This window comes from Anabrus simplex, chromosome 8 (genome assembly GCF_040414725.1).
Source record: "Anabrus simplex isolate iqAnaSimp1 chromosome 8, ASM4041472v1, whole genome shotgun sequence".
Taxonomy (NCBI): domain Eukaryota; kingdom Metazoa; phylum Arthropoda; class Insecta; order Orthoptera; family Tettigoniidae; genus Anabrus; species Anabrus simplex.
In genome coordinates, this window is record NC_090272.1 from 131,756,977 (window position 1) to 131,779,175 (window position 22,199).

Genomic DNA, 22,199 nt, shown 5'->3' on the forward strand with positions numbered 1-22,199 from the left:
TCGATGTATTTTTGTTTTGCCTGTAGTAAGAAGTGTGAACATTCTCTTCTAGAGGACACTACTGAAGAACTACAATGGTGCACCCTAGTGCGAAGTGAAAGAACTGTTTTTTGGAGAAATTTTGGTTTCAAAAGTTTGTTTCTTGTTAAATTTCCTTCTGTTATTGTTTAAGTTGGCTGTATAACCCTTTCTTTCCCCTTGTGTTGAATTTAGCCAATCCCGAATTTCTTTAATTAATTTATGACCAATCAGGTGTATCTTCCCCAAAGGGGATATGTTGCTTAACCCTAGCCAATAAAGTTCTTGTGGGAGGGTGTTCTCATTCCTGAAACGCCTCGAACTTTCCGCGAGAGTATATAAACTGCTGATTTTCGGGTCTCCGCGCCACTTCAGTAACATCTTTCAGTGTGTAAAGTACATAGCAGGGGGCGGGAAGCGCCTCTTTCTTCGGGCAGCAGTTCATCCACAAGGTAATGGCCTTTTAATAACTTCTTTTCTTGCTAGCTCAGCAGTTTAACTCTCGGGGCAGGTCCGAAGCCTTTTCCATGTAACCTTCCTTTAAAAATGTAAAGACACTCAGGTGTCAATTCTTTCTGTTTTAACTACATATTGGGATAGAGAGTGCTTAACCCTCTCGAGCTCCCACTCATATTACATTGAGGTGAACTTATTTTTCACAACCGTTTCTTCCTTAACGTAATGTAAATTGTTTCCTTCTAAAAGTCACCTCTTTAGTATGGGATTAGCCCTTGCAGTAACGGCCTAGTGCCAAGTAGGTTTTATATAAAATGTATTAGGAGCGCAGCTTCGCCTCCTCTCAAATTGGTATTTTAGAGGCCAGTTAATTAACCTGTTTCTTTACTTAATAGGCCTCAGTAGTTTGGGTATTTTTACCCCTGTGTATAGGTCCTTGGAGGACAGCTTGAATGTGGAGTTTGGTGTGGCCTTTGATAGGCTTAAATTTTGAGAGCGCGTTGCTCTTTATTGAAAATTTTGATTTCTGTGTGCCTCGAGGAGGCTTTACTGTGTATTAGGAGCAAGACCTCCTGGGCATTATTGGGGTCTTCTGCCCCGTTGTTGAATCTTGTATATCGTAATGTTGGGCTTATAGCTCAAGAATTGTGTGTCTGGCTCTCGGAGCCCAAATCTTGTAACACTGTAACTGTACACTTTCGAAGTAGTGGCCTTGCTACTCTGTACCTGCGATGCTTGTTATTTCTTGATATTGAAAAGAAAATATAACCTTGTTAAATTTTATCTTAACTTTAATTTCGTACTTTGAGGCCCGTTCACCTCCACACCTTCTTTCACCTCTGCTGTTCCACAGATACCTCGGAACAAGTGGTAGCAGAGCGTGGTTGAATGGGTCCCAATGTTGCCCCTTTTGACGGCTAAACATTGTTTTGATCCGAACTCTAACAATTTTCTCTGTTGCTGGAACCTTTTGATTTTTCTTTTTCAAAATTGTTCTGTCATCATGCCCGGCCCTCGCGATGTTCTCCATCTTAACTATTTGCGCAAGGAGGAGTTGATCTACGAATTAACTATTAGAAATGTGCAATCTGGAGGCACGGTTGCGGTAGATACGAATAAGCTTAGAGAGTCCCTTGATTTGCCCATTTCCATCCCCTCTTTGGGAGAGAAAGAAATTGACGACTCTCTTTCCACGATCACTGACAATACTACTGAGCTAGCATCTGTAGTTAGTTTTTTGAAGAAAATGATCCTTCTCCTAATCAAATTAAGCGTGTGCAAGCCAGGTTATTTCATTTTTCGAATAGAGTTAACGATCTGTTGTCTCTGAAGTTGAGTGACGTTCAGAGGAAGGAAGCTAGTATGGTTCTTGAAAATCTTTCTGAATTGTCCAGTAAAGTTACCCAATTGTTAACTGGGGAAGTTCCTCCCAAAACTGATCAACCCGCCACGGTGAATGTAGGTAGCGAGGAAGAGCCTCCTAAGGGAGAAGTCAATAGGAAAACCGTTGGAGCTCAAACAACCTCTGCCCCATTGGACAACGAATCTGAACGCCGTACCTCGTTGAATAATGTACGTTCTGAATTAACATCTTTGCCACTTAAACCTTTACCTACTATGTCACCTGGGTTCAGCAGCTTGCCTCATCCATTAGCAATGTTGCTCAGAGGTATCTCTAAGTTTTCTGTTAACACTACCAGTGAAGTTATTTCTTTCTTAAGGTTTTTAGTTGAATTTCAGGATCATGCCCTTGTTTTTTCTCTTTCTCCATGTCAGATTTTGCAGATCATCTATCCCTATGCAATTGGTATTCTCTCAGACAAAATAGTAAGAGCCATTGCCGAGCAATCATCTATTGAAGACTTCCACGCCCACTTGCTAGCTGACTTCATCCCGGCTAGAGCAAGGTCCTCCCTTATTCAGAAGTACTATTATCGTGTACAGCGGTTGGATGAAAACTTGGCAGATTTCATCCAAGATATTAAGTTATATACTAGGGTGTTTGCTCTTCACTTCCCTGAGGATCAGATTGTACAAGCTATTGTGGAAGGTATCTCACCATCCTATAGGTCATATTTGTGTTTCGCGGCGTGCCCGCAAAATTTCTCTGAACTTGAAGCATTGGCCGTCTCAGCGGAAGGAGTTAGATACGCCGATTCCTTGCGTGTTGCGAAAGAACCCCCTCCTTCTTTTAGTAATCCTCGGCCTCCACCTCGCCGACCAGTCACACCCCGTAAATGTTATGCTTGCGGGTCGCCTGACCATCTTCGGAACAAGTGCCCATTGATCAAATCTAGTAGGGCAAATGATGGAGCTGGCTCATCACAAGGCTGTTTTAAATGTGGGGCTTTCTCACATATCGCCAAGAATTGCCCAAATTCAAATAGCACCCCCTCCTGCTCAACTTCTGGTGCAACTTCCACCAATGTCACTAATAATAAGTGACTAGCGGCTTCGGCTGAGTCGACTAATTCTGCTTCCCAAGGCTCAGCCCCTGGTAAACAGGTCGAAAATTCAGGGAAAATTCAGTCTTCAAATTCATCTTTTGAATGCCCCAAAGAATGTCTTAGGATTGCGGCGGATGCCCCCGCACCTGTGCCTTTTTTCAAAATTGAGTTAAATAATGAGCCTATAACAGCCCTTTTAGATTCAGGCAGTGTTTGTTCTATTATTTCGGCTGAATGGTATTCAAAATTGAAATCTGTCTGTAAGCTTCCTGACTATTGTTCGTCTTCGGTCCAATATGTTTCGGCTAATTCTTCTCCATTAGAAATTTTAGGCTCTTTAAAGGTCAAAATTCGTATTTTTAAATTTACATGGAAAGTTAAATTGTTTGTGGCCAAGCATTTGTCTTGCCCCATTATATTGGGAGCTGACTTCTTTCTCACTCCGGTCTAGTGCTCGACCTTCAGAGTAAGTCGTGCACATTCAAATTTGCTTCCAATTGTAAAATCCCCTTGTTAAAGTGTAATTCTGTATCATGTTCCTCTATTTCGCCTACCCAGGAGGAGATGTTGTTAGATCTTAGACATCTACCTGAGGAGCAGGCTGATAGTATTCGTAAGTTGTGTCAGTCGTTTCCAGAGGTGTTCTCTGATACTCTTGGTGTTACTGACCTCATTGAATACAAAATTGAGGTCACGGATTCGATTCCTGTCCGTTTTCCACCTTATAGGCTATCTCCACCTAAAATGAAGGCTCTGAAAGAAATCATCGATCAAATGCTGAAGGAAGGTATTATTAGGCCCTCTAAGTCGGCGTATTCATCACCTATTTTTCTAGTCCCGAAACCCCAAGGGGACTTCAGGCCTGTCATTCATTATAGGGCTCTCAATCGGAAGGTGGTGTTACAATCTGTGCCCCTTCCCGACCTTCATTCTTGTTTTTCATGGTTTCGTAAGGCCAAGTTCTTTACTATCTTGGACCTGAATCAGGCCTACAATCAAATTCCCCTAGCCGAAGAGTCTAAACACCTTACAGCGTTTGCCACGGACCGGAATTTGTATGAATACAACCGCGTGCCTTTCGGGCTCCCCACGGGAGCAGCTGTACTCACTAGACTGCTAGATAGGGTCTTCTCCGACATCAAATTCGAGTACTTGTACCACTATCTTGATGATGTCGTATTTTCGGAGACTTTTGAAGAACATCTAGATCATCTAAAGGAAGTTCTCAATCGCCTTCGTAAGGCTGGGTTAACTGTGAAATTGTCCAAGGTCGCCTTCGCTAAACCCTCCATGTCATTCCTAGGGCATATTGTGTCACCTGATGGTGTTGCAGTCGATCATTCTAGAACACAGGCCATCCGTGATTTTAAACCTCCCAAGGACATCAAAGGTATCGGCAGGTTCATTGGTATGGTGAATTTCTTCAGGAAGTTTATTCCTAACTTCGCTAATAGAGCGGCGCCCTTAAACCTTCTTCGTAGGAAAGGCATCAAATATGAGTGGGGACCTTCTCAACAAGCCGCTTTTGAAGATCTTAAATTAGCTCTCTGTAATGCACCTGTCCTTGCTATGCCTGATTTTTCGAAGAAATTCATCGTCCAAACCGACGCGTCGTCGTCGGCGGTAGCTGCAGTCCTTCTTCAAGAGACTGAACTAGGGAGGCGACCCATCGCCTATGCATCTAGGACTCTGTCGGCTCAAGAAGCCAAGTATTCCATCTATGAGCTCGAAGGTTTGGCAGTCTTATTTGCCTTAGAAAAGTTCCGTCTCTATCTGGAACATGTCAAATTCGACCTGGAGACGGATAATCAAGCCTTAAGCTGGGTCTTAGGTAGGCCGCGTCGTACTGGTCGTATAGCCCGTTGGGCCATCCGTATTTCTGCCTTCCAATTCGATGTCAGGCATATCAGAGGTACCGAAAATGTTGTTGCTGACGGACTCAGCCGTATGTTTTCCAACGACGTCGAGACCCATGAACCGGTCGATAGTTCATCTCCTCCCGAGTCCATACTATCTGATGTTAATGCCATCTTAACAGATGCTCCCATGCTCTTTAGGGATATCGAGAAATACCAACGTGAAGATCCGACGCTGGCTCCGATAATGGAAACCCTTTCTTCTGGGGAACATGTCGTCCCTTATGTACTGAGGAATGGTGTTATATGTTGCCCTTCGAGGCATGATAAGATGATGAAGGTTGTCGTTCCAGCGGTTCTTGTACCAATGATCTTCAAGTACTATCATGAGACTCCATTAGGGGGGCATCTAGGCATCTTTAAAACTCGTGAAAAGATTCGTGAAACCTTCATCTGGAAGGGTATGGACGGTGAAATCCGTGAACTAGTAAAGGCTTGTAAATCCTGCTTGCTTAGTAAACCCACCATGTCCACCAAGGTAGGCCTGTTGTCTTCCCATCAAGCGTCGCGCCCTATGGAGCGCCTGTATATTGATTATGTAGGACCCTTCCCCCAGTCGAAGGGAAATGCCAACAAGTTCATCTTTGTATGTGTAGATGGTTTTACTAGATTTTCCTGGTTATTTCCGACTAAGCTGGCTACCGCTCAGTCCACCATTACTTGTCTAAATTCAATCTTTGCTTCTTTTGGTCCGTGTCAATATATTGTGTCTGACAATGCTAAGGCTTTCACATCTAATTTATTTCGTAAATTCTGCTTTGACCTGTCCATCTCACATGTGACAACTTCTGCTTATTACCCTCAACCATCTCTGGCCGAACGGGTTAATCGTAATCTCAGGTGCGCGCTTATTGCCTATCATCATGAAGATCATTCTAGGTGGGACACGTCCCTCCATTGGTTAGCCTTTGCTTTGAACTCGGCGGTTCATGAATCTCATAAGTTTACGCCCGCTTCGCTGATGTTCAAGTTTGTTCCCAACACGCCGCTCTCTAACCTCTGGTCTCTGAGTGACATTCTACCTGAGACAATAGACCCAGATAACATTAAAGATCTTTGGAAGAAGGCTAAAGCCTTAAAGTGTCTCATGAAAAGGTTAGGGAAAGATATGATCGTGGACGGAGACCCACCAATTTGAAGGTAGGTGACCAGGTGATGGTCAAGAATTTTGTTCCCGCGGGCAAGCTTGCCCCCAGATTTCATGGGCCGTGTATCATTCTCGATTTTCTTACTCCCGTTACCTTATTTTTAAGCAATCCAGCCACCGAGAGGATATTTAAGGTTCACCTGTCACAGGTGAAACCGGTGTAATTTCTGTGTTAACTTGCTTCATATAATTTTGAAAGAAATAGGAAGGTTATATTTTTTTTGAAGGGTTTCACTTTTAAGGCCTTCTGCCCTTGGAATCTGTTTCCTTTGTGTGTAATTATTTATTGTAAACCTCCCCCGATCAGTTGAACTGCCATCCTGTCCTTACCATGGCCATTACCACGCTCCCGTCTCCTGCTAACATAACACACAGTGGCTTATACATGACATGAATATCTTCACGCCGCTGGCCCCTCAACCTCTCCACAAAGTCTGTACCCTCAAAAAAAAAAGGATGATGGTCCAACAAAATTCTGCCGCCGAGCTTTAATGTTTCAGTGCCCCCGCAGCAGCGCGGCGCCGTACCGCTCCTGAGGTAGGGTATGGGCCCGCCCTTCTCCAGTGAGGCCAACCTGTGTACGGCGAGCCGGAGTCCTCCTCCCGGCCAAGGCTGATGTGCGGCGCACATACTTTAACTGACCCGCGACCTGCATGTTCGCCGCGGGCGCGGCGTGCTTCAACTCCACTACTCCTCTCATAGTGCGGGCGAGCGGTTTCTCAGGGTACTTGAGGGGTCCGAGCGGCCTCATCTGAACTCAAGCAGCGGCGGCTGGTCTGGCCGTCAAAACTCATCAACGTTTAAAGTACATATCCAGCTATAGGGACATTCCAGTTCAACATTACTACCGTTTTTTGGATTTTACTGAAATACCTGGTGGACTTAGAAAATTTTTCCTCAACTTTAAAAACTAAAAGTTTCCTTCTGAATTCAACCTCTACAAACATAAAGACATTACTTCAACAGTTACTACAAGAATTTTGAAACTGGATCCAATCATTTTAAGAAAATTTGTTGGTAAATACTTCTGCAATTAACTTCCATATCAACATCATAGCTTGGACCTTATGTTGAAATAAAAGTTTATGTTCTTCTGTGTTACCCCTTGGAGGGACCTTTGGGGGGGGGGGGGGAGGTCTGTACCGGGTGGTACACCTCCACGTCGCTAATTCAAACCTTGCGCCAGTTGAAACTCCCCTACTGGAGGAAGTCTGAACTTTATCTAATGTGTTAATTTTCAAGTTTCTCAGAAGATGTCACTACTTGGAAATTTTGAAGTTTCTGAACTGGGTCGTTTTCGATGTATTTTTGTTTTGCCTGTAGTAAGAAGTGTGAACATTCTCTTCTAGAGGACACTACTGAAGAACTACAATGGTGCACCCTAGTGCGAAGTGAAAGAACTGTTTTTTGGAGAAATTTTGGTTTCAAAAGTTTGTTTCTTGTTAAATTTCCTTCTGTTATTGTTTAAGTTGGCTGTATAACCCTTTCTTTCCCCTTGTGTTGAATTTAGCCAATCCCGAATTTCTTTAATTAATTTATGACCAATCAGGTGTATCTTCCCCAAAGGGGATATGTTGCTTAACCCTAGCCAATAAAGTTCTTGTGGGAGGGTGTTCTCATTCCTGAAACGCCTCGAACTTTCCGCGAGAGTATATAAACTGCTGATTTTCGGGTCTCCGCGCCACTTCAGTAACATCTTTCAGTGTGTAAAGTACGAAGCAGGGGGCGGGAAGCGCCTCTTTCTTCGGGCAGCAGTTCATCCACAAGGTAATGGCCTTTTAATAACTTCTTTTCTTGCTAGCTCAGCAGTTTAACTCTCGGGGCAGGTCCGAAGCCTTTTCCATGTAACCTTCCTTTAAAAATGTAAAGACACTCAGGTGTCAATTCTTTCTGTTTTAACTACATATTGGGATAGAGAGTGCTTAACCCTCTCGAGCTCCTACTCATATTGCATTGAGGTGAACTTATTTTTCACAACCGTTTCTTCCTTAACGTAATGTAAATTGTTTCCTTTTAAAAGTCACCTCTTTAGTATGGGATTAGCCCTTGCAGTAACGGCCTAGTGCCAAGTAGGTTTTATATAAAATGTATTAGGAGCGCAGCTTCGCCTCCTCTCAAATTGGTATTTTAGAGGCCAGTTAATTAACCTGTTTCTTTACTTAATAGGCCTCAGTAGGTTGGGTATTTTTACCCCTGTGTATAGGTCCTTGGAGGACAGCTTGAACGTGGAGTTTGGTGTGGCCTTTGATAGGCTTAAGTTTTGAGAGCGCGTTGCTCTTTATTGACAATTTTGATTTCTGTGTGCCTCGAGGAGGCTTTACTGTGTATTAGGAGCAAAAGCTCCTGGGCATTATTGGGGTCTTCTGCCCCGTTGTTGAATCTTGTATATCGTAATGTTGGGCTTATAGCTCAAGAATTGTGTGTCTGGCTCTCGGAGCCCAAATCTTGTAACACTGTAACTGTACACTTTCGAAGTAGTGGCCTTGCTACTCTGTACCTGCGATGCTTGTTATTTCTTGATATTGAAAAGAAAATATAACCTTGTTAAATTTTATCTTAACTTTAATTTCGTACTTTGAGGCCCGTTCACCCCCGCACCTTCTTTCACCTCTGCTGTTCCACAGATACTTCGGAACACTTGTATATTTTGATTCTTCTCAGATTTTAAACAGGATTAGAAAATAACAATTAATAAGGTACAATATTTAGCTGTTAAGCTTGAGTAACAATTTTAGAAAGGTCTAGAATAATCAGATAACAATGATTTAACAATATGAGCTTGAAACTCCCTAATTACACATTTTACATGAGCACTACTGCTCCTTTTAACCAACAGTCAAAGAGACGGATCTTCCAATTTCTTTTACACCGGTAAGAAGAGCATTTTTTCTCTACAACTTGACACTTTTCAGGCCTATCAGAGGCACAACCTACATTTAACAAAATTAAACAGCATCCACTGTCTTAACTGCTCAACAGTCTGATTGCCTTAAAATGAAATGAATACAATTGAGTTTAACAGGGGTAACAAGTACCCATTCTACAGGGCCTTTGGTAAAAACAAAAGGTTAGTCACTGGCGGAAAAAAAATGTTAGGAGGCGAACACTTGCACTCCTTGAAATTCATATGAAAATAATAAAACCCTATGTGGACAAAAGGCCCGACGTTACAGAAGCTAAGCCTATACTACGGAGGTGACTAGATGGATAGAAAGTTTACAAAATTAAGGGATAGATTTAAAGGGTACAAAATCATAGTCACGTCAATATCCAGTTGAGAGGGAATACAAGATGGTTCCTCACTCTTTATTACCTAAATTCGAGTAAGTTCTTTAGACTTGTTTGAAATTTACATTATGAAATAAAAGTTACATTGTGAAAGGAATTTGAAACTTTCCCCTCGAGCTAGCTTTCAAGGAGTATTACGTTGTTAAGCAGAATCTGCCATTACCTTGATCTAGTGGCCCTCCCGAAAATGGACGGCGGGACCCTTTTCTCCTGCCTCCGACGAATACACATGAGACTGGAGCGATCACAAAAGACAACATGGCCCGAAATGTGCCAGCTTTTATAGCGGAGAGGAAGGTTCCAGCTTTCTCTGGGTTAAAACCTGACACACTCACAATTTTCATTGGACGATCAAATAAATATCACAAACCGTGATTGGTACTTAATTAAATGTGCAAATTTTCTCATTGGTAGAAATTTTTAAGTTGGCGTGAAGAGACAGAAGAGTAGATAACTTTTGAACACCAAGAACGAACTATAAACAATTCAGTTTAGGAAACCTTGACATACAAAATTACTTTGAGAATTAATAGTTCATTTTCACCCCAGAGGGCGTATCATAAGTTGATAGTAGCGACATCTTTCGAGAAATGTCCAAACTTCTTGTATCAAACAGTTTGACGATCAAGTTCTAGATGGCTTTATCAAAGGCGCTAAATTAAATGCATGGGGCAAGTGTACCTCCGGTACAAAAACAATAACGTCCGAGCTTTATCCGTTTCCTAACCCATCGACGCCTAAAACAGGGTTGCAGTGGTAACAGAAGTAGTTTCAGACCCACTCGTGAAATGACAAATTAAAGATGAACGAGCGGGTAACGTGTTTCACCAATTAAAACAGAAAAATAATTGTATTAAATTACTTGTATTTAAATATATCAATATGCCTGTGTATATATTATGAAAATGCAAAATCAGAAGGGTAAGAAAGATGTACACCACAGATATAGCAAAACATTATAATTATTTGCTCTGTTACCGTAACTCAAGGGCTAATCAGTTATTTAAAATAGCTTTGTCAGTTGCAGTTGGTTTCTACATCTATATAAATAATGTTGTAGGGAGTCCGCTGTCTGTAATTTCGTTTATTTAGGCAAATTTTCAAATATTTATCCGTTTTACGTCAACTCAAGACCGTATCCGTGGTTTTTAGCTTTCGTGTCTGTTTGTCCGTCTGTTCTACCACCATGGTGAAACGGCTGGATAGATCTAGACCAAACTTTATATTTAGAGTATATTCATCCAGGAGCAGTTATAGATATGTATATGATTTAAAAATCGCAGAATAGACGGGGGGTTTGTAGAAGACCAGAACAGTTCTTTTTTTTCATTTTTCTCTTATACTATTGATTTTATGTAAAATCCGTAGACTATATTATGTGAAACGTACCTTCATTTTAAACAACTTTTGTTACGTACATAATTTCACTTACTCTTCAAATGACGGAGAAAAATTACTATTTTCTGCGGCTTTCATACTCTGCATTGAGTGACCGACAACGAACCTATCGGTTACCATGGAGAAGAGTCTGGTTGCTTGCCAGCAGGGAAGTAATGTAATGCCCTTTTCGTCGTCATTCCTGTAAACTCGGGGGGGGGGGTGTTCGTAGGATAGAAGGCAAGAGAGACGCCAAGCTGCCATTCTGCGTGTATGTCTCTCTTTATAATGAAAACTCCCCATCTCCAATCTCCATTGTGAATGGCATTAGGCAAGTAAGCCTGCCATTATAGTAGAAATTCTCGAACTCGATTGTGAACAGCAGTAGGAAACGTGGCCTGCCATCATCATCAAAACTTCCCAACGCGCACAGTACATGTAATTTAATATCATCTTTCTCCCTGCGTGTATAGTAGTTTACGTAGACATCCATATACAATATAGAATACCGTACCGAAAGCACGGGTACATTTGCTAGTCTATTATAAATTTGTTTTTTCCTGTGTTATGTTTTAGTCTATATCAATTTACAATGAATGTACAATTCTACTGCACTTCATTCATTCTCTTTTTACTGTTAGCTCTACGCAAATGCGATTTTTATTTTCACGTGAATATTATACCTTTTGATGAATGAACTCATATTTTCTGTCTTTCTTCAGAAAAGTATAAAAAGCTCATTCAAATATGTATTAAAAAATGCTAAATTTTAGACTTTAAAACGCAAAAATATTACCAATTCTTCATTTAACCTTTCCTGTAAATCTTGAATAGTTGTAGGTCTACTAGCAAAATAATAGAACAAGAAAGAGACGCTGTTCATTACTTGAATGTTCTTGTGGTTGTGACTATTGTTTTGAGAGGAAGTACAACTAGGCAACCATCTTCAATATAACACAGAGAGAAAAAATGGAAGGGATCCGACACGTCGAAAAGTTAAAGTATCGGCCAAAGAAAGACAAAGGCCACGAAGGGTGTGAAAATGAAAGACTTCATAGGCCTTGGGAACCTAATACCTTTGGGGTCGGAATTGACCAAGAGTTGACCGGTGGAGGTCGGATAGGATAGATGAAAGTGAGGAGCCTGGCACAAGTAATTGGAAACAATGCCAGAATACAAAAGGGCCCCGTGGGCGCCAACCCATGCCCCCAAGTTAAGAGCCCCTGGGGCTTTCATGTTCTTGTATAATGATAAGATTCCCAGGTTCTTACCGAAAGGAATGGATTGATTTACGGCTACTGAATGATTATTGAGATTGAACGTAATAAGCGAGAACTCAAGCATGTACATATGTTACAATTACGTTAAATCGAACATATTATTTATTATTGCTTCTGATGTAAGGTGAGAGAGGACTATTTTATGTAGCTATTTAAGGGAGTATTTATGTTTTATGGGACATGCATGTGGACTCTCGGGTCGATGAAAGCCTCGGTGCGGCCTGTAGGCTATATCACGAAGAAAGTGCTCTGAATAACTGGAAATAATATTACGGTTCAGTTTTTGAAAGCTTGATATGTCGGACTTGTTTCTAAGGAAACCTACAAACTTATTATTGCCACAAAACGTATATATATTAATATATGAGGAAATGGCAGCTTGTAATACACGCAAAACATAGTAATCACTGTTCATTGAGCGTGATGCACCATCTACAGGATTGAGGTAGAAACACTACTTCAGTATTTGATATCCTTAAGGGAATATGTGCCCAGAATAGATTGCGAGAGCAGGAGTTTCACAGCCCAACTCAACAATCCTCCGGTTGGAAACATTATTATAAGAGAAAAACTCAGTTCTTTTTTTCTTACGACATTATTCCTTAGTGTAACATACTTTTAAGACCTGGTGGGAAATAATGGGATTGGGAGAAGTCTTCATTCTGCTCTATATTCACAACACATTCGGTGCAAAGTCAACAACACACACGACAGAAACATACTATTGTTGAACAGGTCGTTTACTGTGCAGTCCGCATTCAGTTAATATAAGATGGGTAAGAAATTTTCCGCTATTCCCCGTTCACCCAGCACGCGTCTGTAAGGATTCCGGGGGCGATCAAGCGTGCTGACTCTCTGGATGGTTGCCACGGGTGATGGCGGGGAGGGGCCATCACTACGGGGAAGCCTGCTGCGATCGCAGCTGGTATTCCCCCACTGTACTAGTTAATATCGTCGGGGTGACAGCCGAACTTGACACGAGGTCACTGCTCCTCAGAACAGGGCTTTTCTCTGTTTGGGGATTCAGTCCCGAGTGTCGAGGACGACTGAAACTTCGGGGATATTATCAAATACGTGGGATGAGGTGCGCGTCCGAAAGGATTCCGGGGGTGACAAAGCGCATCGACTTACTGGATGGTCGCCACGGGTGATGGCGGGGAGGGGCCATCACCTCTACGAAAGCTTCCTGCTTTAGGTCAAGGAAGCAAGACACCCTCATCGTATTTGGTAGTGTCCTTGCGGTGAAAGCCGAACTCCAGACGAGGTCAAGGACTGTTGATCTGCTTCAAGGGTCAGTCTGCGATCGAGTCTAGGGGACGACTCAAGCCTCGGAGGTGTCAGCAAATAAGTGTTGCGTACGGTGCGCGTCCGAAAGGAGACAAAGCCCTCCCCCCCCCCCCCACACAGACTCTCTCTGAACGGTGACCACCATTGCGACTTGCTGCATTAGTCAATTCGAATGTAGTACAGAAATATTTAAAATAGTTATATTTGAATCAATAATTTTCTTTCATTAATACGTGTATTGACAAGGCTGATTCAAATTTAACTATTTTAAATATTTCTGTACTACATTCAAACTAGTCAATACGGATCAAACATTCATTTTAACCTACCATGGTTAAGTTTATCAACATTAGTCAGTTAGGTCAAGACTGAAGGAATTATCCTTGGTTGAATGGTTATGCCCTTATAACCTACTTCCTTTGGCTGCGAGACCGCTGGTGTCTTTCAGTTTTTCCTCCTAACTTCCAAATTGGCGTTCGAAAACATGCTGGGGGCAAAAAAGAAATAAAAAATAAAAAAAATAAAAAAATCTCCAAATCTCTAGATTATATCCACGGGCAAGGGCGTGGACCACCTTCACAATGAAGAGAAGACAGATATCAGAGTACCTTTGTTTGATAGCTTCCAGATAGATCTGCTGAAAGGTGTTATATAAAATTTTTCTTCATTGCTTTTCTCTGCTCTACTTGTTGCTGCTGGTGCTGTCTTTCGTGAATTTATCACATGCCACAGATGTGACACGTGGACCTAGGAGAAGTTCTCCCACTATCTGACAAGAGAGAAGAAACGTGCGGTGAATCGACAAAATGATGCACGTTCAGTTGCTGTGAAGAGCTTCAACTGTAAATTTTGGTATCAATGGATGGTCATAACATCTATGTATGGATAATTTTGTCTATTCCTTCTAGCAGCCTCCGTGGCTCAGACGGCAGCGCGTCGGCCTCTCACCGCTGGATACCGTGGTTCAAATCCCGGTCACTCCATGTGAGATTTGTGCTGGACAAAGCGGAGGCGAGACAGGTTTTTCTCCGGGTACTCCGGTTTTCCCTGTCACCTTTCATTCCAGCAACACTCTCCATTCTCATTTCATTACATCTATCATTCATTAATAAATCACTTTGGGAGTGGCGACCCCATCGTACTAACAGCCTATATCTGCTTCACTCATTACATCCCTGACCCGGTCAATGACTGGCAAACAGGTTGTAGGTTTTCATTTTCAATTTTGTCTATTCCTATGATATTCGCTAAATAAAACTCAACATCACAGTACTTAACCGCAGTATTCTTTAATATTCAAACATACCGAGCTCGATAGCTGCAGTCGCTTAAGTGCGGCCAGTGTCCAGTATTCGGGAGATAGTAGCTTCGAACCCCACTGTCGGCAGCCCTGAAGATGGTTTTCCGTGGTTTCCCATTTTCACACCAGACAAATGCTGGGGGTGTACCTTAATTAAGGCCACGGCCGTTTACTTCCCAGTCCTAGCCCCTTCCTGTCCCATCGTCGCCATAAGATATATCTGTGTCGGTGCGACGTAAAGCCAATAGCAAAAAAAAAAACTAATATACAAGGCTGAATATATTTACACTCTCTGTACTACCCGTAGCTAATGGGTAATAGAAAAATTCACAATCATAGGGTTAGCAGGAGATTTAAGATAAGATAATACCCATCTACCATAATCTCGGAAACCATAGATCCGGAACAGGGTATTGATAATTTTAATCTTAATTCGATAAATGAAGTTTAGAAAACTGAATATACCATAACTGAAAAACATCCAGTAAAAACACAAATAAAGTATAAGGTGTCCGGAAAATACGATGAATGAAAATTTGACATTTGTAAGTGATTTAGAAATTGAACAGTGAAAGAATGGCGCGAAAAGTGTGTTAGAAACATTATTGTAAGAAATGAAACTATTCGGACATGCTATCGAGGTTCATCAGATACCCCGGAAACATTGCCCCCCCTCCCAAAGAGATCACCATATTAGTCATTCTCAGTTCCTCCATATCATGTACGATGCCTGAAATGAATATTAATATTGAATATCGAAAGAAAAACAAAAAGACATGCAGATTAATAGAACTACGACAATACATTAATTACATTCTATAACTATAATCTACGTACCTAACTGCTCTAGACTTCAACGGAGTTATATTTTCTAGGTTGCCTTAGGCACAACTCTGTTACTAACTAGCATGCATCACTTCTTTTCCTTCCACCAGTTTATTACTCCACATTCCCCTAATAATGATGAAGAATTTTGCAATTCTTCCCGGATGAATCCACTCCCTGTTCAATAACTTTACAATTGTATACAGCTGATTTTCGTGACCAGTTTTTCTCATATCCTCCTCATCTATACATTTCTCTCTTATTTTCCTTGCCTCCAAACAATCTTTTAAAGGTGTGCCCATCCCATTTCTTCAGAATATAGTAAAACATTTATTTTCATCTCTATTTTGTCTGTATACTTTATTTTTGCGTACCCCCTTTAACCATATATTATGCCCCTCGTGTCCTTATTTGTTATATTATCTATATTTATTTTCATTCTTCCAGTTACATTACACAATTCCTCTAGTGACCTCTTAGTTTTTAAACTGTGAAGTAATTTGTTGCTTTTAAATATCATTAACTTTTAGAACTATTTTTTAAAATATGTTCTTAGCCGCTCTAGGCAATCCCACTGCCAGTAGTATTTTATCTCATTCCTATCGTTTCCAAAATGGTCCGTACCCCATCCACCCAGTATCCTTGGTTCTGATATTTCATTTGGTGTTGGTAGGCTATCTGTAACACTTTGCCACCTGATGCCAACTTCAGTCTCAGCCTGTATTTGATTATCTTTTTAACACTATACAAAGGGCACTAGGAAAGTTTGCATCACGCAAAAATGGTTGGCTGGACACCCCTGTTATGGTGAGGGATGAAAATACGGGTGAAAACCGGTCTAGAAGACAGCAAGGCGCGACCTTCCCACCACTTGTTACCAAGCAGTGGGACTGAAAGCAAGTTAAGATGTCAGTGTGGTCTAAAGGTGAATATCGCGCAATTATCCGCTACACTTTTGCTCGTGGATTAGCTGTTGACCTGTGCCTGGAGGAAATGACTCCTGTGCTGGGGAAAGACTTTCCACACCGGACAACAATTTTCCGCTTGTACAAAGAGTTCCAGAGGGGAAATTTTGGGGTTGAAGACGATTGTAGTTCTGGGCGACCGTCTGAATCAGTGACTGAGGAAAACATTGAAGCTGTGAGGAAAATGTTGCAGCAAGAGAGGCGGTTGTCATATCGGCAGGTAGGAAAGACCCTCCATATCCCTGCACCAGTTATTCATTCAATTCTACATGACCATCTCCATGTTAGAAAGGTTTGTTCCCTTTGGGTGCCCCATTCACTTTCAGAGGAACAAAGGGCGCATCGAGTGAAATGGTGTCGAAAAGTGCTAAAACAGTTTTAAAATGGGACTTCGCGTAACGTCAATAGCATCGTTAAAGGTGACGAAACTTGGCTTTATTATTACGATGTCCCGACAAAATCCCAGAACAAGGTGTGGCTGTTTGAAGATGAGGGTACTCCTGTGACTGTGCGAAAGTCAAGGTCAGTGAAGAAAAGGATGATTGCAGTATTCTTCACTAAACGGAGCATCCTGATTCAGGTTGTGCTAGAAACACAAAGGACAGTTACTGCGAAGTGATACAGTGAGACTTGTCTGCCTCAGGTCATCCAGGCTCTCAAGCAGCTTCGTCCTAGGTCACGGCTCAACACTTGGCTCTTGCATCACGACAATGCTCCAGCACATCGTGCTAATGTAACACTGGATTTTCTTGCCAGATCAGTGTTGACTGTGCTTGATCACCCTCCATAGAGTCCTGATCTTGCCCCATGCGACTTCGCACTCTTCCCAGAAGTGAAGATGAAGCTGAAAGGGCGTGGTTTGGCAACCACGGGGCACTTAGCAGAGTCCTAGCATTGCTTCCACACACTTTTATCTGGCTCCTCACGTTCATCTATCCTATCCGACCTCCCTTGCTCAGCTCTTGTTCTTCTCCGACCCCGACGGTATTTGATATCGAGGCCTAGGGAGTCTTTCAATTTCACGCACTTCCTGTCCTTTGTCTTTCTCTTTCAAATACCTTCCTTCTTCGAAATTTCGGACCTTTTGCATTTTCCCTCCGATTAGTGTTAATAGAGGATGATTGCCTAATTTTCTATTAAAACAATAATCACCACCACCACTCCGGGTTAGGAACAGCTTCATTGAAACCTGGCAGTAGGTATAAAATGCCAGACGTCAGGCTGTGGCGACAAGCCTCTCCGTATTCTCGTCGCAACTTGTGAATCAGAATGACGCAAACAAAAACAGTCTAGGGCGTACTCCGCAAGCGTCCCGTGTTTATCCCGCCCAACTGACGTGAGAAATGGGCAGTGGTCTAAGAGCGGACCTGTTAAAAATGCTATCTTAACGAAAGTCGAAACATTTGCGAATCGCCACGCTCAACATTGGCGCCTTGGCTGGACGCAGTCCTGAGCTGGCTGAAATTCTGGAACACCGACTTATCCATGTTACATGCCTTCAAGAGATCAGATAAAAATGCCAGAAATACAAGGACATTGGAGAGGGTTACATGCTGATCTACCAGGCCACATTCAACAACAACGCCGTCGCTGTTGTGTTGTTGTGAGCGGGGTCTATGCACTCATGCATTAGAGGTCTAAGGCAATCTAATAGTCTGATGCCTGGTACCATCGACACCAAAAGAGAAGTCAAGAAGGCTGTCGGTCAGATCATGGTAGAACACTATCAGGACCTATATAATCACCTGGAGACGAGAGAAGGGGATAAAAGGATCTACCGAATAGTCAAGCTGTCTAAGACATCAAGCATTGCATACGCGTCACGGATAAGAACGGAAAGAGACTCGATGATAAGCGAGAAATCCTAAAACAATGGCAAGATCATTTCAATGAGGTCTCCAGTCCTATTGTCATGATAAGACCTGTCTGAGTCGGCTCAACATAGAACCGATAGCAAAGAGAAAATAATATGTGGCAATCCAACCTACGAGCCCGCAGCCACACTGGGGCAATTTGCTGGCAATTGTACGGTTGAAAATATCCACAATCGGTGAAATTAACTTATGATTTTCTTCTGGAAGCTTAATTTTTGAAATATTAATAATGGTTGAAGCCTGGACTCACATTCCGGACGGCGACTCTCACTGTGAGCCCGTGCAGCTGCCCACGACGTTCGTACATCAGTTGTCTTGTCCATCTCAAACCTGATGTCCTGTTCCAGTGTGCCACCTCGTGACGGTACAGGGTTCCTCGGGACTCCACTCGATACACCTCGCTCAGTCTGGCGGCAGTCCGATTTCCCTTCAGAACCAGAACTTGTGTGTTCAAAGGGAGGAAGAGAGAGTTCAGTAAGGAATCTTTAGCTCCAAGCAGTAACCACGGGCCACCCTTCAGTCCGGGGTTCTCAGATACCTGCAGAACAGAATATATTGTTACACAGGACAATGGTTTGATGAGCATAACATATTGCAAAGTCCCATGGTATTCACTTTTTTAAATTCCACGATAACAACATTTTTTTCCAAGGTGCCGATTGAGGTACTTATGCATGAGTGAGACTTGTTTCCCGATACCGTACCTTGTGCATGGTTTTTGCTGTGCTGTAGGTTCAATTAACGTCTTGGCACTGTCAGTGTTACTTCGAAACATGTGGCCATCCAGATATACCGTTAGAGCTGGGAACAGTGCTAAATTATACCTAAACACTGGATTTCCACTCTCCCATCAAAAGTGATCGAGAGTCGTACCAGATATGTATATCCAAACACTGCCTCGGAAAAACAACATTCCTTTTGTCCAGGTATTTGTGTTCAGTAATCGAATGATGGCACGGATCTCCTGCTATTGCCCTTCCTGAAACGAGTTTACAACAGTTGAGCGCATGACTTCTTCTGTGAAGGAACATATGCTATCTACTTCAAACTGTTTTTCCAAAGTTGTGGTGTTGAACTAGTAGAAGTGATGAGAGGAAAACAAAATAGTGAAACGTCTATTAAGCGACCACCGACAGCTCCGCGAAAAAATGGACTTATTCAGGGGTGAAATGAAATGGCGTATGACTTTTAGTGCCGGGTGTGTCCGAGGACAAGTTCGGCTCGCCAGATGCAGGTCTTTTGATTTGACTCCCGTAGGCGACCTGCGCGTCGTGATGAGGATGAAATAATGATGAAGACGACACATACACCCAGCCCCCGTGCCAGTGAAATTAACCAATTATGGTTAAAATTCCCGATCCTGCCGGGATTCGAACCGGGGACCCCTGTGATCAAAGGCCAGCACGCTAACCATTTAGCCATGAAACGGGATAGATATTTGGAAATAATTTCAAGTTCAAGGGGTAGTCAAGTGAAAACCGATCCCCTGCCACAACACACATTCTGCGCGAAAGGTTGCAACACTGTTGTTACGTATTGATACTGCCATCGCTGTGCATAGTGACAACTCACATGTGCGCGTAATTGTTGGGTTATGATTGTCTTTGTTGGTGCGCGGACTGGTCTAGTGTGTTCGTCCAGCTGTAGAAATGGAGGCAAGCAAAGAAGCGTGGTTCGTTTTCTGGTGGCTGAGGGAGCTGGAGCACGCAAAATTTATCGTCGCATGTCTGCTGTGTATGGCGCACACTGCATGTCCATGATGAGTGTGCACGAGTAGCATAGGAGATTCTGAGAAGGGCGCACATCACTGCCCTCATACTTCCAATCTGACGAAGGCTACGCTTCAGCGAGTTGGTTGGGAAACACTTCAACATCCTCCGTACAGCCCTGATCTTTCAGCATGTGATTTTCACCATTTTTGGCGACGTGAAGAAAGACATTCGTGGACGTCGGTTTCATTCGGAGGAGGAAGCGCAAGGGTGGGTGTGGTTGTGGATCCGTCAGTGACCTACAGCTTTCTACAAAGCTGGAATTGATCGTCTCGTCTCCCAGTGGGATAAATGCTTTAACGCTTTCGGTAATTACTTTTGAATAAAACCGTTCCATGGTCACGTTGTAGCGGGCGTTCGCTTTTCATCTGACTGCCTCTTATAGTATTGCTAATACTGTACTGTAATATGGATATGTTTAAACGCATGTAGTAACTGTAATTTATTTACATTTGTTCACATGTAATAACATTTATGTTCATAACAATTATAATCGCTGTTTTGCTACATTTAAACAAATACAGTAGAGACAATACGCGACACCTTGTGCGAGATATCGAGGAACAACGATTAGAGCTCTATCTAGCGGAGTGACCTGACAGTTACTGATTCTGTCATAAGAGCACGTGTATTTGTTTGTGAAGTTTTCGGCGTTATTCATGCGTTTGCATTAAGTTGACATAAATAAATAGTAGCGTGTGTCATTCCTTTATATCTCCTCTCAATATGAGTGGAAACATATGTGCTGTGCTTGGCTGCAATAACTATGAAGTACAGAAAGATTCGCGGTCTTTCTTCTGTTTCCCTCGTGACAAGAAAATGTAAGTAAATATTGTGTTTGCACATATATTCTTCCAGTTACAAAGATATTTTTTATAGTACTTCCTAAACTTCTGACCTGCGCGACCCACATTTTAACTGGCTTAAAATATAATAAGCTTATTTTATTGTATAGTGCAGCAGTTAACCTTCAATATCGATGTGTTGTTGTAGGTGTGATCTGTGGGTTTGATTTCATTCAGGAAAATACATATGCATATGTGTGTGGTTGGTTGTATTCCAAGTTACCCCATTTGAAATGCCGTAATGCGTTGTTAAGCACGGGAGAAAATATGGGTGATTTAAGAAATGTACGGTACATATTTTGTTGAAACAATATTATGATGCAAATTTGCTTTACCCTAACGTAATGGCATTGTGGCAAGTATTGCTTATATGGAAAGTTTGAATGTTTTTGAGGCTAAATTTATAGATTTTCTTTCTGTTAGTAGGCTTCAAGTTAAAAGGAAAATTGTCCAGCTCTTAAATGTAAATTCATTGAATCTTTTGTGTAAGGAATGTGCCGATATTTTTGTTAACAAGTTTTTTAAAGTGATGATACAATGCTTTTAAATGAGAAAAAAGATAAATCTAGCCGTGAACTTCAGGCAGGAATGCTAAAGCTAAAAAAGTAATCCATAAATGAAAGATCAAGCCCTTTCACAGCAGTCCATGTCACATCTTGATTATATGTCTAATTTCAGTCTTTAAATAATAACCTGTTCTTCATTCATTTATCCAGAATTGCTTTAGCAACTTTGAAGTTAATATCTTAGTAACACTTTCTTTCTGGACGTAATTTATTTTTCCATTTCCGTACATACATTTCCATTGATATTTGAATTTAGCGCTAATTTTCAGGTCACGCCACTAGGAGCGTCACTTGCGACTTGTCTCCCATTTTAACAAGGCTAAATCCGGAAGTGTCGCGTATTGTCTCTACTGCACTTGATTTAAACTTCGGGATAGCCCTTTCTGATAGCAATACACTTCTCGTCAGCAATCCGTTCTTGGAACTAATAAACATTGCCTCCTTGGGTTTCCTTCCTAACTGAACACAGATCATCTTTGATTTGGCGCCATAAGACCTATCTGTGTCGCGGCGACGTAAAGCCAATAGCGATCATTTTTGAATTGGGAAACACGAGCTCGTAATCCTCCTGGGCACTATATTCACACAAAGACAGAATACTCAGATCTAATCATACACAATTGTTCTGAATATCCCAGAAAAAATTTAGCATTGACTCTCAGACTGAAAAAATTTCAGCACCCACCCGTAAACGCTGGACGGTAGAGTATCTTGGAGCACGTTCTTTGACATCATGTACTCAATATCCTATACAGTAGATTTAACCTTCGAGAAGGTCTTTTAAAAGAGGTCAGACAAAGAACTTTCTGGTCGTTGGTCGATTTGAGAAGTGGTCCTTA

At 42.0% G+C, this 22,199-nt stretch overlaps 1 protein-coding gene across 1 annotated transcript in view; it reads right to left on the minus strand.

Annotated features, from left to right (window-relative positions):
- Positions 1-18,893, minus strand: part of LOC136879337 (probable glutamate receptor) — a 112,823-nt gene extending 93,930 nt beyond the window's left edge. The window contains exons 1-2 of the mRNA XM_068229073.1: positions 18,885-18,893; positions 18,431-18,718 (exon numbers count right to left, since the gene is read on the minus strand). Of these exons, the coding sequence (XP_068085174.1) occupies positions 18,431-18,718; positions 18,885-18,893 (297 nt within the window). The remainder of the gene's footprint in view (positions 1-18,430; positions 18,719-18,884) is intronic.
- Positions 18,894-22,199: the final 3,306 nt, after the last annotated feature.